The 16,191-nt window shown below is 39.2% G+C and overlaps 1 protein-coding gene across 2 annotated transcripts in view; it reads left to right on the forward strand.

Moving 5' to 3' along the window:
* The window catches only part of ATRNL1 (attractin like 1), a 682,244-nt gene that overhangs the window by 118,090 nt on the left and 547,963 nt on the right, over positions 1-16,191 (forward strand). For both annotated transcript variants that reach the window (XM_063132703.1, XM_063132704.1), the window contains exons 9-10: positions 9,078-9,261; positions 13,017-13,171. In XM_063132703.1, coding sequence (XP_062988773.1) covers positions 9,078-9,261; positions 13,017-13,171 — 339 coding nt within the window. The remainder of the gene's footprint in view (positions 1-9,077; positions 9,262-13,016; positions 13,172-16,191) is intronic.

The following is a 16,191-nucleotide window of genomic DNA, read 5'->3' on the forward strand; positions in this document are numbered from 1 at the left end:
TTTGAAAAAGAAATTAGCTTTTTAGACTAATTGCAACAGAGGAAAGAGAGGTGTCACTAATAGTTGTTTATTACAGTAAGCACCTAAATAGAGAGGGCAACCCCACAATAAAAAAGGAAATGAGAGTTCATAATATAGATGCCCAGCTTATTTACATTGACTTTGAACCACAGAGGTTTTCAATTAAAAGTGCATACCAGGCACATTCACTTAAAATTGTGTAACCCCACCCTCCATTTTTTCACTATCTTCCAGGGGTGCCTTGCTCTGTTTTTCCCCCTTCATGAAGTAGGGCCCAGAGCAATCTGTGGCCATGAGCTGCCCCAGTCCTCCAAGGGTCTTTCATTTGGCAAATCGGCCTACAAGTCATGCTCCTGCTCAGCTCTTTTGCTTCTCATTCCCCTATTGCATTACAGCTGCCTCTCTACCCTCACCCCCTTCTGGCTGTATGGGAAGGTCCCCTTTTACACCTGCTCTGCTCATCATCCTCAAGCCTTCCTTCTTTCTCCTACTAGGGATCTACTCAACTTCCTCCTCCCATGTCCTCTAGAAAAGAAGAAGGGATGGAGGTTTCAAAAGGGAAACACAGCAGACTAACCCTATAGGTTTTGGCCCCCCAACAGAAGCCACTAGAGAGGGAAAGCAGTGAAGGTCTCAACTTAGCCTGTTATGTTGTGGCCCCTCACTAGCTACTCTTGCCTGTTGGCCCCAGATGTGTGTAGTGAGGTAGATGGAGCTATTCAGGATTTTGCCTCTATGGGCTAGTTGGCCAAGTACAGATCTGTTTTGTTGGTCCAGGTTGTTCTTAAATCATGCAATATGGAGTTCAGTTCAGTTCGGCAAGGTTCTATGTCCTTTCCGGAGGAAAAAAAGCAACTTTTTTTTTTAGAGTTGTGCTTTGCATGAGTGAAATTTCTCCCATGCACTTACTGACTGTGGATAGACTTTCCCATCTGTAAAATAGGTTAACAGTTTTCCCAGAATGCCTGGATGCTTAACTCTTTAATAATTTCCTGCTTATATGTGTTTCTACATGCTACATAATATGTAAACTGCAACTGTGATCAACTAGCTTTGTTATGCACTTAGAATGGGGGAATGTAAGATTTTGGAAAAGCAATACTCCTTAATATAGGTTATTGTTTAACATGCCATCCTGCCTCCTGTGTGCATGGGCTCTACCTCATTACCATTGGGCTCTGTCCCCAAGCGAGATCCATGTTTCAGGATGGGTTTCTAGGCGGGTACTGGCTCTTGACAAATTGAAGACCACACTTCTAGAGGAAAGTCAGATTAGTCATCAGTGCAATATCCCAGATGTTTATAAATGCTGTAGGTGAATTCTGTCTTTAAAAAAAAAGTCTTAAATTTTGTGCTTGTTTGTTTTTATCAGTGTTCATTGATAAAACAAAAAGTGCTGTTAGTTTGTGATAGTTATATTTTGTCATAGAGCCTTAAGCACTGTTTTGTTTTAGAGAAACAGAATTAACACATTTTTTAAAAAAAATGAATGAATAAAGATATTTTGTACTGGTGGGTTCATCCTTCCATATCCTAGTCTGATTTCAGGTTCAGACACCAAAAGGGTGCAGGTTTTTGGTTTACTTGCCTGATGTGGATCAAGAGGCAGCTGGACAACCATCTGTCAGGGATGCTTTAGGGTGGATTCCTGCATTGAGCAGGGGGTTGGACTCTATGGCCTTGTAGGCCCCTTCCAACTCTGCTATTCTATGATTCTATGAGGATCGTTCTGTGTTTGGAGCACATTTGCAAGAAAAAAATGGCATAAGTGAGGAGGTATTTAAGACTTTATTCATTCTTCTTTGCAAATTGTCTCTCTCACTTCACAGCATTTTTCTAGTTTCCTGCCAGCTGTCCTCTGAAACCGTATATGATCCCAGCTGAGGGGGAAACAGCCTTTGGGAAGCATTTTAGGCAAGAATTGGGCACTGGTAGGAGTAGGTGCTCCTCTTTTTTGGCTGTTGATCATGGCCTGAAAGTAGCCTTCCCTTCATTTCCCAACAAACCACAGTTAATCAAATCTGGAAGCAAAAACATCTGCTCTCTTCCCCACAGCCACACTGGAAGAGCAGAGGGGAATCACAGGTGAGGGGGTAGATTTGTCTGAATAGAGTTCAGCTAGACATAGGGAGCTGTCCAGCAAATAGACATAGAGCTGCCCATTCCCAGCCCAAGAAAAAAGAAGCACAAGGTACTGAAATTGTTGTGATATTGCAACAGCAAGAGGCATGGTTGTTGTTTTTTGCCTAGCTGATAAAGGCCTTTTTTTTACCCATTATCTTTGTGAACATGGTGAACTACCCTCTACAACTACTCATACTTCTTCATTGGTCTTGCTTCCCTTGGAGAAGTTTCACACAGCTTGCTATTAACGGCATCTTCTGAAGAAAGTGTTCACCTGAGTGTTTGTTTCTGGAAGTATTGTAGAGCAGAAATGGGAGAAGAGCAACCCTCAAGACATGCTAGCAATTATTTTATTCTGACTAGCCTAACATATTTCAGGTAGAATCACAGACTTGTGAAGGGAGGTTGACAATATTCTAGGAGATAAGCACCATATGGCCAGACTACACATATAAAGTAAACTTAAAATGGATTTACTGTGCTGGCACCAGATCCAAATGGTTATGTGAGTCAACTTCAACCTAAGTAAGAGTAATTAAAGATTCATTCTGGGAATGGCTATCTTTCAGATTACATATAGCAACTGGAATACAGTGTACAGTAAAAATATAACAACGAAGACTCGTTAAACTGGGGTTGGACAGAAAGTAGATCTCCAGATGTTTTGGACTTCAACTCCCAACATTCCTGCCACTGGCTATGCAGTCAGGGATTTCTGGGAGTCAAAGTCCCAAATACCTAAATATGTATCTTCTGCCTACTCCTGCCTTAAGGAATTTCTTTAAGTTGTAAGCATTTTTACAATAATAGTACATATTCCATGTTTTCCAAATACAACTAACATTCACCTTGTTGTGGATTGGCCAATACTGTTGTATTGATTGGTGTATGTGTCCTATTCCCTCCAATTTATCTGCTTCTGTTCTTATGTTTGCCTGGCTTCAATGCTGGGTTCTGGATTTCTTCACTGGACCACCCTCAGATGATGAGCATATTTGTTTCTGGTTTAACTAGTCTACATTCTAACCCAGACCAAACTTTTTGTTAGGGTTCTGATGCAGCTAAATTATTTATCTAAAGTTTATAATTGTCAAACTTTTCCTGTCATACTAAACTGACAATGAGCCAACCATACTTATGAGTTTCTTTAATGAATGCAACATTCCACCAAATGCTGGATATGCAATGCCTGATACTATTTGACAGGGATGATTAGGAATGGGGCAGCACATGACCTTTTGTTTTGCATTTAGTACTTGACAGAACTAATTACCTTAATAATACTTCTGTTAAGCACTTACAAAGTGCAGCTTTGTAGAACTTTTGGAAAACTATCAAAACCTTTGAGGAATAGTATAATTTCTTTTAAAAATATTTTATTTTAAGAAATGTAATAAATACTGAAAAATATACACCCTTATAAGACAAACATACAATCTATAATATTTTTCCATTAAAAAAACCCTAGAAATGCACTGATTTTAGATTTCAACAAAAAGAAAAATACAATCATACCATGTAAGGGTGTTAAATATTAGATGAGAGCCAATAACAATATATACATATATATATAAATGCACACAGGCAAAGTATCTCTAGTTTTGAGCAACCAAAATCCTAGTAGCAGTCAGTATATTCCAACTAGAATCTACCTGCACGTACATAACCAAACAAAACTGCCAAAGGATCACATGATATAGACAAATGTAATTATACATACTGCATGTACAAAATAATCCCCAAAATAATTACAGAGCAATCCTATCTAATATGTGTAAAATTATCTTTAGTTGACAAGTAGTATAACATACCTTTCAAGATTTAAATTTTTGGACACTGCTTTATGACAAAAAAGCCTTGTGTTGCGCAGAGCAGTAAAGCAGCAGTTTCTGTAGCTGAAACTCTCCTCACGGCCTGAGTTGGATCCCAGCGGAAGCTGGTTTCAGGCAGCCGGCTCAGATCGACTCAGCCTTCCATCCTCCCGAGGTTGGTAAAATGAGTACCCAGCTAGCTGGGGGAAAGGTAATAACGGCCGGGGAAGGCAACGGCAAACCACCCCGCTATAAGGCCTGCCAAGAAAACGTCAGCGAAAGCTGGCGTCCCTCCAAGAGTCAGTAATGACCCAGTGCTTGCACGAGAGGTTCCTTTCCTTTCCTTATGACAAAGGGAATTATTTTTCTAATACGATGTTAATTTTGAAATTTTTTCTTAGAGAGCATCCCAGGGACCATAGGATTTTTCAGTTTCCCCCTCCCAAAGCCATAGACAGTACTTCTATCCAATCCCCACCCCTTGCAACCGCTGCAGAAAGAACTACAGTCCCTGTTTACCAAGGTCATAAGAGTAGGCTCATATGACTTTATGAGGTCAAAAAGGGGGTTGTGGTGTTCTGCTGGGCAGGTTGGGGAGAAGAGAGGCTGGGATACAGAAAATCCTATGGCTTCTCAAGACATGCCCCTGTCTGTGGCAGCACAAATCCTCTAGACAGGCTCAGAGGTCCACCTAGAATGAATATATATATATATATATATATATATATATATATATATATATATATATATGGTGACAGAGGGGCAAAATCACCTGTCATTCCTCCCATCCTGCCAGGCATAAGAATCTCAAATGTCTTTGAGATTAAAAGCTTCTGTTTAGCAGGCGGTAATCAGATTGGGTTGCACCCACAAACACTTTAGAAACAGGCTTGTCTATTTCTGTGTATCTCATTGTGCCTATTTAGGCAGGAGACTGAGTTTGAGTTACACTGAGTCAATCCTCAGGCTAGTTGGATGTCCTGTCTTGTTCTGTTTGTGAAGATGTCACTGACTAATGGCTGAGTGGTTTCTCAAAATGCAAATGGTTGGGAAAGGGGAACTAGCCTACTAGGGTGCCTGGGCAAATAGAATAGCTTATGTCTCTGTGAATTTATAAGACAAGAGGAAAGCCAGCAAAAGATAGTGTGTCTCCTCTGAATGAATGCTTGGAGGCGGTAATGGGACTGGATGAGGAAAAACAAACTGAAGCTGAATCCAGACAAGACAGAGGTGTTTGCTGTCAAAGCCCCCAACCTGGGTTTGGAGGTGTGTCAACCAGTTCTGGATGGGGTAACGCTCCCCCTGAAAGACTATGTTCAGAGCTTGGGGGGTGCTCCTGAATCCGTTGCTCCAAATGATAGATGCGACGGCCAGGAGTGCCTACTATCAGCTTTGGCTGATATGCCAGCTGCACCCCTTCCTTTAGTTGGAAGACCTAAAGATGGTAGTGCATGTACTGGTAACTTCGAGGCTCTACTTCTGCAATGCACACTACATAGGGCTTCCTTTGTGCCTAGTCTGGAAACTGCAAGTAGTGGCAGCCAGGTTGGTCACTGGTACAGCTAGGGATGACCATATTACACCAGCTTTAAAATCACTTCACTGGCTGCCAATTAATTTCTGGGCAAAGTATAAAGTGTTGGTTATTACCTTTAAAGCTGAAATGATCCGAGGCGTGGGCAGCCAGATTCGAGGGCTGGGTGGCCGGGACCCAGGAAAGCTAAAGAGTAACAGAGCCCCACACACGTCTGAGAAGGCCTTCCTTTAATAATACTAGCCAGGGGTGGCAGGGCCAGAGGTGAGAGCAAAGTCCCAGAATGAGCAAGGCTCAGAGTCCTGGAGTACGCGAAGTCCAAGCAGGGCCAGAGTCAAAGGCAGAGTCCAGGAATAGCGGGGTTCAGAGTCCAAAGGCAAACCTGAGTCCGAGCAGTGGCGGAAGCCAGAGACGTGGTCCGGGGGCAAGTAGGGGTCCAAGTCCAAGAGCAGCAGTGTTCCAGCAGGGCCAGAGGCAAGAGATGTGGTCTGGGGGCAAGCAGGGGTCTGAGTCCAAGAGCAGCAGGGTCAGAGGCAAGAGACATGGTCATGACAAAACAGAGGTTCAGGCACGGCAAGGTCCGGCATCTCAAGGAGTAGGAACAAGCTACAGCAGATCCAAGAGCTGCGTTGCTGAGGCAAAGGCTAGAGTGGGAGTGCTGGTCTTATATAGCCCTTTTCCCAGCTGCTCCCAGCTGGTCTACATCAGCCCATCCAGGAATGCTGCTGGCAGTGGGCCTGAGTCCCACAAATACTTCGCAGCAAGCCAGCTCCCAACACTGGGCCTGGGTCCTGAAAATCCTCTGCAGCACTGGGCCCGGGTCCTTCAAATCCTCTGCAGCAGGACAGATCCTGACAAAAGCTCTACATGGTTTGGGTCCAAGTTTCCTGCGGGATCGCTTTCTTCCGTACAAACTGCCCTGCATGCTCAGGTCCTCTGGGAAGAATTTACTCCAGTCAACAAAAGCAAGGCTGAAAACCATTACCCAGAGGACCTTTTCTTCTGCCTCTCCCAGATTGTAGAATGGCCTGCCGGGAGAGATTCATCAACTTAAGAGTCTTCCGGAATTTAAGAAAGCCATAAAGACTGATCCCTTTTGGCAGGCCTATCCAGTCGAATTTTAAGATGCCTTTTAATAATGTGCTGCTTTTTAATAATGTATTAGTTTTATATGTTTTAATCAATTATATGTATTTTATGGTGTTTTGCATTTGTGTTGTACCCTGCCTCGACCCATAGGGAGAGGCGGGTAATAAATAGATGATGATGATGATGATGATGATTTGTATGATTTCTTAGCCATGGACTCTGCACTACCCTATAATATAAGTGGACAGGCTAATGTAGCCATACTACATGTTACCTAAATATAAGCATGGAAAACAGAAAAAAGCAGGATGCCTCATTATACGTATGCAGTGTTGCACATCTAGGTGATGTGAAATGTTTGGCTCTGCTATAGAGATCTAAACTATTAATAGGTGAACTCCCTTTGGCTTGATTCAGATTTGGCTCAATCATTATAAGTTTTTTTTTTTTTTGGCAAGCATTCGGAAAACAAAAACTTCCCAAGAGTTATGTTATGATTTGTACTGTTGCCACATGTGCATGTCTCCTGATAACTGTAGTTTCCAGTGCCAACCATATGGGGAGTCACTTGGAAATTTAATTGCTATCCTTTCCAAAGCACACACCTGGAAACAGAAAAAAGCTGTAGATCTAACTTCAGGACAACAAGCACAAGACACCTACAGGGGAAAAAAATCAAGATAATTGATCCAAATTGATACTCTCTCACCAAATAAAATGCTGCTTATTTGGGGGGACTGGTCACATAGTTCAGAGCAATCAGTGAGAGGGTCAGTAAGAATAAAGGGTTAAACTTTAAATAACTTTTGCACATGGTTCTACAAAGCAACTGGCTTTAGATGCCCTGGTCTGCTAAATGTTGTCTGCATGTAAATAGAATTTGATTTTCTTTCTGAGATGAACTAGAACATCGGGAAGAAATGCTGGTCAGTTCTGTACAGACAATTATTATGAGCTGGACAAATTCATTTTCCTAATCCAATAATTATAAGGTTTGGTGACATCATTTGTCTAAACAGGATTGTAACAAAACTCATATAATGTTTTTTTTGTTTTGTTTTTTATTAAACTGTGCATTGTGGTGTTATGGAAGAATAACTGATTTCCTACTCCTCCCTTTGCCCATCTCTTCTCTCCCGTCCTTCTTCCAAGACCCCTCATTTCCCTTTCCCAAAATGCCACCCTTGGGTGATTTCTAAGTGATTTAGACGAGTAGAATAGACCCTCTACTCCCAGGTAGGAGAGAAAAGTCCCATTTACCTATTTGGGTAAGGTCGCTTACTGATGTGTAAAGGATGAGCCCTAGCCGCTAGTTAAATGGCCAGGTGCTTGCTTCTGCAGCTGGCATACACACAGACCTCTTATTTTCTTTTCCCACAGCTCAGTGGGAAACCAGGGAGAGAAATAAGAGGTGGGAAGCATCGAAAGGACTGTCAGGTGCCATCTTGAGGGCTGGGGGCTTCTTCTTCATCTTCCTTTCCACATGCTCCAGCGGGAATTTGGGAAGGGAAGGTTTCTGCCACTTAGGCAAGGTGGGACAGGAATGTCCCAGGGGACATTGCGAAGGGGGGGGGGGAACCAGGGAGGGAGTGGTGGACAGGGATTAGTTAAAGACAATGGAATATGTGGCAGGAGTGTCCCAGGATTCATTACTAAAGGAATCATGTGATAATGGAGTTTTGCAAGGTCAACAGGGTCTCTCCCCATCTGGGCATATCAGAAAACAGGGAGGAGAATGAGGTGTGACGATTTGAGCTGGCAACCAATTATTTGTGTACAATGTTTCCCCCTGTATAAAATGAAACGTAAACTTCTGTTCTGGGCCTCTTCCTTTACACTGGCAAGGGAAAGGGACCTTTGTACAAAGAGATTTTTGGTACCTGAGGTGGAAAATAAACTTTCCTTTTGAAACTGCATCTGGATGCCTTTTTATTTGATTTAATTGGGTTGTAATCCACAATTTTTCTAACAGTGTTTTGTAATGTGTAGTGTAGGAATGTATTGTTGAAAGCTTATGATTTTTTAATGAGATTTATTAATTGACTTTAATATTGATAAGTTATGCATTTTGTGTTAGCCTTATTAATTGAATTATATAATCTTTTAATGTTATTTATGTATATTTATTGTTAGATAAAAATCATACTGTTTGGATTATTATTTTGATATTGTATACATTTTTCTAGTATTTGTACATCTGGTAAAGACATTTGTTGAGAGCACATCCTACTTTAATTGCTAACCACCACCCCACCTTACTGCCATTGATTTCACATATAGATGCATTAATATGAATTTATGTGAAGCTGCAGTACTTAGAAAAAAATAAATATAATTTAGTTTGCATAGATTAAAACTTGAGAGTTATTAGGATCAGATTTTATAATTACTTTTTAACAATTACTAATTTGAGGGAAGGACTCTTCCTTTGGAATGTTAAGGTAGCAATGTATTTGATTTCCTTCAATTTCCTTTTCACTATATCCCATTTTTTAAAGGGTCAAATTCTTGGTTCATACCAGAAACGAAAGGAGCAATTGTACAAGGTGGATATGGCCATACCAGTGTCTATGATGATACAACAAAATCCATTTATGTTCATGGTGGATACAAAGCATTGCCTGGTAATAAATATGGATTGGTTGATGATCTTTACAGATATGAAGTTAACATAAAGACATGGTAAGATTTTTTTTTTTAAAAAAAAGCTGAAGATAAATATATGTATATTTGAGCTTATATGCTATGGATTCTCTTTAAGATCAGTTTTACAGTAAAGTAAGACCCTAAGTTCCTGTAAAAGTGTGAATGTGGTCATACATTTTGCTCAAAAACTGTGTGCGCTTGAAGTATTTGAGTACACAGGCTGTGCTAGCTCATGCTTTGCTATTACAGGTTAGAGTACCCAGTAGTAAGAAGCTGCTATGTTACCAAGTTCTGGCACTAGGATTCAGCCTCCCTTGTCTTCCGCTGAAGTAGCAGATGTAATTGCTACTGTTCTGGAAACTGAAAAACCACTAAATGGAATAGACACATACAGTACAGTTTTTGGGTTGCTCATGTCCTTGTTGATAGGAAATATAGAAGAGTGTAAAAAAGAGGGTTTTGACAGACGTGATCAAGATGCTTGTCACCTTTTCTTTAGAGGCCAGTGCATGGGATGAATAATTTTGCTAACTTGCATCACAAGGTAGCATGGGTTCATTATTTAAACAATGGAATCCAAAGTTAAGCAGGATCTAAAATTAAGCATGCATAACAGAACTGATGGAAGCGGACTTCTCTGCTTTCTCAGCCCACTTACAGAAGATGCCTCAGCCTGATTTTTTTTTGGGGGGGGTGGGATTCCCCATGCCACAGCCCACCCCAGTCAGCAGGTAATCACTGATTGTTACCATCAACATGCATGTCTGAATTGGCTCTATATCTAATATTATCAAACTCTAGTAGTAGATAGTTTCCATTGTTCACTTTAAGATTTATTTTGTTTTTGGTATGTCATCTGTAAAAGGATGATCCTTCACCCCACTTGCACTGGAATGTCTCTGAAATAAGCTGAGCATTTTCTGGGGCCTGTTTGGGGCCTTGGCCCAAAAAGAACAGGGAACAGAGACTTTCTTCCCGTTCTCTCTCTCCCCCCTCCCCAAGATTAAAGGAAAGGCATTTGGTATAATTGGTGGGAAAGGGGAGGGGGATGGAGGCTGGCTGGGTTTGAGGAGGATTTCTTCTCTGGCTCAGATTAAAATCTAAAACCCAGAGAAGAAGTTGGGGAATCATAATACTTATAACTGAGATGAGTATTACTTGTCAGCTGACACTGTGAGCTCAGCAACATCAATTATATGTTTGTAGCGGTGTAAAAATTTAAATAAAACTAAACCAAAATCTAGGAGGGAGGCACAGAAACAAAGAAGAATGCAAAAGGAGAAACTAATCAGATTTATTACAATACAACAAGTTTTGGAAGGCTTGGTTCCTATTTATTTATTTATTTATTAAATTTATATACCGCCCCATAGCCGAAGCTCTCTGGGTGGTTTACAAAAGTTAAAAACAGTGAACATTAAAAAGTATAAAAGATTAAAAACATCAAAAACATAAAAACAACAGTATAAAACAACAGTATCCATTTAAACTTAAACTTTCACATGCTGTTTGCACAAATACTAGTCTATCAGGTACCTCTGCATGGTGCCAAATAGACAGGTCCTCTCATGGTTCTAATGGTGTCAGATAGATAGCATTTAGTTGTAATAAATCTTAGCAATTGGCTCTTTTGGGAACAGGTGCCTCCTTCTGTGATCCTTTTTGTTAAAATTAGAATGAAAACAAAATTGATTATAAAATAGTGCCACTAAATGACAAAAAGGAGACATTTAAGTGTCATTTAGTCCCAGTGCACCACCCTGAAAAATAAAAGGATGTACAGGCAACAAGGGAGAGGGCCTTTTCAGTGGTGGCCTCCCCCAATTATGGAATGACCTCCCCGATGAGGCTCGCCTGGCACCAACACTGTTATCTTTTTGGCTCAAGGTCAAGACTTTTCTCTTCTCCCAGGCATTTAACAGCATTTAACAAGGCTAAGTTTGTTTTTTGTTTTCTAACGGACCCCAGAACTGTTGTTTTAAAATGGATACCGTTGTTTTTATATTGTTGTTTTTATGTTTTGATGGTTTTAAATTTTGTATACTTTTTAGTGTTCACTGTTTTTAATTTTTGTAAACTGTCCAGAGAGCTTTGGCTATGGGGCGGTATATAAATGTAATAAATAAATATAAATATAAATTAGAAATACAAAAAAGGCAATTCACATTTCAGAGCTAGTCTAAAGTCTAAACACAGAAAAATATGAAAAGAATTTGATTTTATTCAAATACACACACACTTTATTATTATTATCATTTATTTATTTATATAGCACCATCAATGTACATGGTGCTGTACAGAGTAAAACAATAAAATAGCAAAACCCTGCCGCATAGGCTTACATTCTAATAAAATCATAATAAAACAATAAGAAGGGGAAGAGAATACACCAAACAGGCACAGGGTAGAGTAAAACTAACAGTATAAAAGTCAGAACAAAATCAAGTTTTAAAAGCTTTAGAAAAAAGAAAAGTTTTTAGCTGAGCTTTAAAAGCTGCGATTGAACTTGTAGTTCTCAAATGTGCTGGAAGAGCGTTCCAGGTGTAAGGGGCAGCGGAAGAAAATGGATGAAGCCGAGCAAGGGAAGTAGAGACCCTTGGGCAAGTGAGAAACATGGCATCAGAGGAGCGAAGAACACGAGCGGGGCAATAGTGTGAGATGAGAGAGGAGAGATAGGAAGGAGCTAGACAGTGAAAAGCTTTGTAGGTCAACAGGAGAAGTTTATATTGGAGTGAATTGGAAGCCAATGAAGAGTTATATGGGTCTTACTTCCAGGTAAGTGAGAATAGGATTGCATCCATATTGTAGCCTTTCACAACTTCGTGGCCTCAAGATGTTTCAGCCCCAGCCAACATGCAAATGGTCAGGAATTTTGGGAGCTGTAATCCAAAACATCTGGGGGCCACCAGGTTCAGGAGGGCTGCATTACTGTATTTCTATCATGTTTTGAAGAATATATGTCAATATATTGAGCGCTAAATTTTAAAATAACTCTCTTATATATTTATTTAATAGATTCATATCTTTGTAAATATACATCATCTATTAATCAGTTAATACTGTGGTGATTATCATTGCTCCTTTCTTACATGAAGGAACTCTTTTAGTGCCTGAGTTGAAAAAATGGTTTGTTTTCTTCCCCAAGTTTCAGTGCAGGCAAGTGAGCTCTTAAGATGCCTCCTTCCATCTTCTATTAAGGCTGCTGTGGCTGGTTAGAGTCATCACAATAGTACACATTCAGATATTAGTAGTCTGGAGAGCTCCCAGTCTTGGACGAACTAGTCAGAAACAGCACTACTGCTATGGTGTGCAGGATCCTGGCTTCCATAAATATCTGAAGGTTGCCAGGACCCAGCTTCCTGCATGATTCCTACAGGGTAGGTAGGTGCAGCTATTTCAGGGTCACACTGAAATAACCTGAGATATTTAAAGGCTTCTATTAAAAAGCTGGCAAAAGATTTCACTTCCTTAAAAATGAAAGTAAAAGCAATGGATTTCCAAGAAAATTATAAAGATGTAGGCTAAGATATAGTGTATATTTCCAATTTTTTTAAAAAAAAAATCACAAGAATAACAGGGAATTTAAAGAAAAGGTTGAATTAAGGGCTTTTTAAAGAATGGCCAAAGCTCTTATAATTTCCCTCCAATGAAAAACCTCACACAACACAGATTTCAATATGTTGAAATATCTGTTATGTTTTAAATGCATTTGCTTTCTTGGTGTACTAAACATTTTTAATTATTGTAGTCTCTCTCTTTCTCTTTCTCTCTCCCCTTCTTTTTTTAAATAGGACCATTTTGAAAGAGAGCGGTTTTGCAAGATACCTCCATTCAGCTGTCCTGGTCAGTGGAGCTATGCTAATTTTTGGTGGAAACACTCATAATGATACTTCTCTAAGCAATGGTGCAAAGTGCTTTTCTGCTGATTTCCTGGCCTATGACATTGGTAAGTGCCATATGTAAGAATTAATGTCTGGAACTAAAGAACAATATATAAACACAGTTTCTGTGCTCATGCAGTACCCCTTTCTAACGAGGTTCCTTGCTATGTAAAAATGAAATTTTAAGGGTTGTTTTTTTTTGGTAATAAATTTTATATGATTTATATCATTTTATATGATTATTTGTACAATATCTGATTAGAGAAATATTACATTGTAATGTTTTGGGGGACAAAACTAATTTGCTTTTTATGTGGGATTATGATTGTCATATTTTCCTGAAAACTCACAAAGGGGGTCCTGCTATGAAGTTTCAGAGAAGGGCCATAGCTCTATGGAAAGAGCTATGGCCCTTCAGAAGGTCCCAGTACAGTAAGAAGCATTTCCACGTAGGGCAGAAAACACTACAAGTCAATGCTGACAATACTGAACTAGATGGGCCAATCGTCTGACTCAGTTTAAGGCAGCTTCCTGTGTTCCTATGATGGCTTTATTTCATTTGTTGTAGTCTTATCGATTGTTAGCAGGACTTTATTAGACAGCGACATAATTCTTCCGTTCATTGTGACAGGAAGAAGGCATTTGTAAAAAATTGCTGGTGCTGTAAAGGTTTCCAGCTATGTATGCCAGTGCTGGTTTATAGAATTGGTTTCTGAAGTGAAAATATCACCAATGTACATCAGGAAATAACTACTTTCTTTCAGTTCTCCTGAGCCAATGAAACTAAGACACACCATTACACTGTAGTTGTAAGTTCTCTAAGTCAGCAATACATGACATTCCATTGAGTTGTTTCTTCTTCTGACTGCATGAGTTATCGATATTTCAAATATCTTTGAATTTGATTACAGCTTTAATACAAAGAGTTCTCTGTTAATTTGATCTAGGATGAAGTGCCAAATTGTTTAAAAGGTATAATTTTTATTTGTAGCACTGAATTAAAATGTGTAGGCCCCATGAGTCTTTTCAATTGATTATCTCTAATGGTTATATTTTCTTGTCACATAATATATAAACAGTAATCAACTGTGTGTGTTCTGGGACATTCATGAATGTAACAATAGACATTTTGCATAACTCTTCTTCATTTTTTAAACATTAAAATTTACAATATGTTTTATTTCTAAAACTGTTATGCTACATTATTTTGGCTCTTAGATAATTAAAACACTTAACATATTATCTGTAATTTTTACCAGTCTCATTTTCTAAGCGTTATTAATCTGATATAATACAAATGGAACAGATGTAATTTTCTTTTTTTAAAAAAAGTGTAAAGATTAATTAGATGCAAGTTTAATCTTCTGCGTGATTCCCTCAGCCAGATTAAAATCATACTTCTACAATATGCATTAGATATAATATACTTACTAAGAAGAGAAAATTAAATTTCTCACTTTTTAAAATAGAAACATATGTGTAAATCTGAGATAAGCAGACTCACCCATTCCAATATGTGTTTGATTCAAAATTGCTGGATTAATTAAGATATGCCCACTGGACATCCTCCAAAGTAGTTTTAAAGACTGATAATGATTTGGATTCTTTTTCAAGGCCAATGGGAACTAGGGTAATGTAGTGATTAGAGTGTTGCATTGGGACTCAGGAGATCTAAGTCCTATCCCCATATGGCCATGTCAGTCAGTCAGTTTATTGTGTTACAAGCAGTTAGCCATTATACACAAGATATAAAAAAGAACAGTTTACAATAAAAATAATTGAGCATCATAAAAGGGGTCACTACCCAAACCCTTCATGCATTGTGTAGAACGTATCTGCATAGACTTAGCTAAAAATTTCGACACTCTAAAAGAAACAATTTTTTTTTGCATCTGATAACAAATGACAAACTTTAGCATGTGATGAGGAGCCCTTCAGCGATTTTAGCAAAGGAGAAATGTATATGTTTCTAAGATCGTTATACATAGGACATTCAAGCAAAACATGAATTAGGTCTTCGATAGAGACTGCATTACATCCACATACTCTATCTTTAATTGGTAATCTCTTATATCGTCCTAGCTGAACTGCTAAAGGGAGAACATTTAGTCTTGCCTGTGTAAAGATTATCCTCAATTTAATGTTGGGTATATCCACCAGATAACTTGGTAGAGATAAATAAAATGGCATAAAAGAATTATAAAAAGGGTTAGTTTTACAGGACTTAAGCTCTTCTGACTGAGACTGCATCTCTATATCCTTTAACCTTTGCGATAGCAGGATTTTAGCTTTATCGTGGCCCTTGGATAAGAGAAAGGGTACTGAAAATCCCAGATTCATTACAACCCCTTGCATTCTATGCATCCATGAGTCTGAGCCCTCCTTGGCCAATGTCATCAGAAGAATCTCTGACAATTGTTGGAAGATGGATTTTAACCAAAAGAGCAGGGCTAATCTAAGAGCTTCTGCTCTAATTGGCATAACTCCTGCTTCTGCATGCAGGAGTGCCAACTTTGTAGAGCTGGGCGGTGCCAAGAGTCTACGCAAACAATTGTTTTGCGCTTTATCAAGTTGATCTAAATTTGTAAGCGCCCACAAGGGGGCTCCATATAACAACATGGGCAAAACCCTAAGCTTATAAAGTTCCATTGTGGGCTGAATCAAATTTCCCCCTTTTGTCCGGTAAAATCTTATAAGCCCGTTCAAAGTTCTTTCCGCAAGCAACGTACTTGCTTGAACCTGAAAGGACCAGTTGCTCGTCCAATGAAACACCACACCAAGATATTTATAAGAGCAGACTTGCTCTAGTTTGTTCCCATCCAGTTGCCAATTGCAGATTTTTTTGGATTTACCAAATATCATAGTTTTTGTCTTTTCATAATTAATGGAGAGAAGTTCGTTCTTAAAACAATTACTAAATTGATTCAGCAATCTGCGAAGGCCAATTTGGGTATAGGAGATCAACACAGCATCATCTGCGTATAGAAAGATAGAAAACCTCTGACTACCAATTTTAACTGGGAAATATCTATCGCCTCTTAAAAACTCAACAACATTTACATAGAGGTTAAAGAGGAGGGGTGCA

Source organism: Elgaria multicarinata, chromosome 8, assembly GCF_023053635.1.
Source record: "Elgaria multicarinata webbii isolate HBS135686 ecotype San Diego chromosome 8, rElgMul1.1.pri, whole genome shotgun sequence".
Lineage (NCBI taxonomy): Eukaryota > Metazoa > Chordata > Lepidosauria > Squamata > Anguidae > Elgaria > Elgaria multicarinata.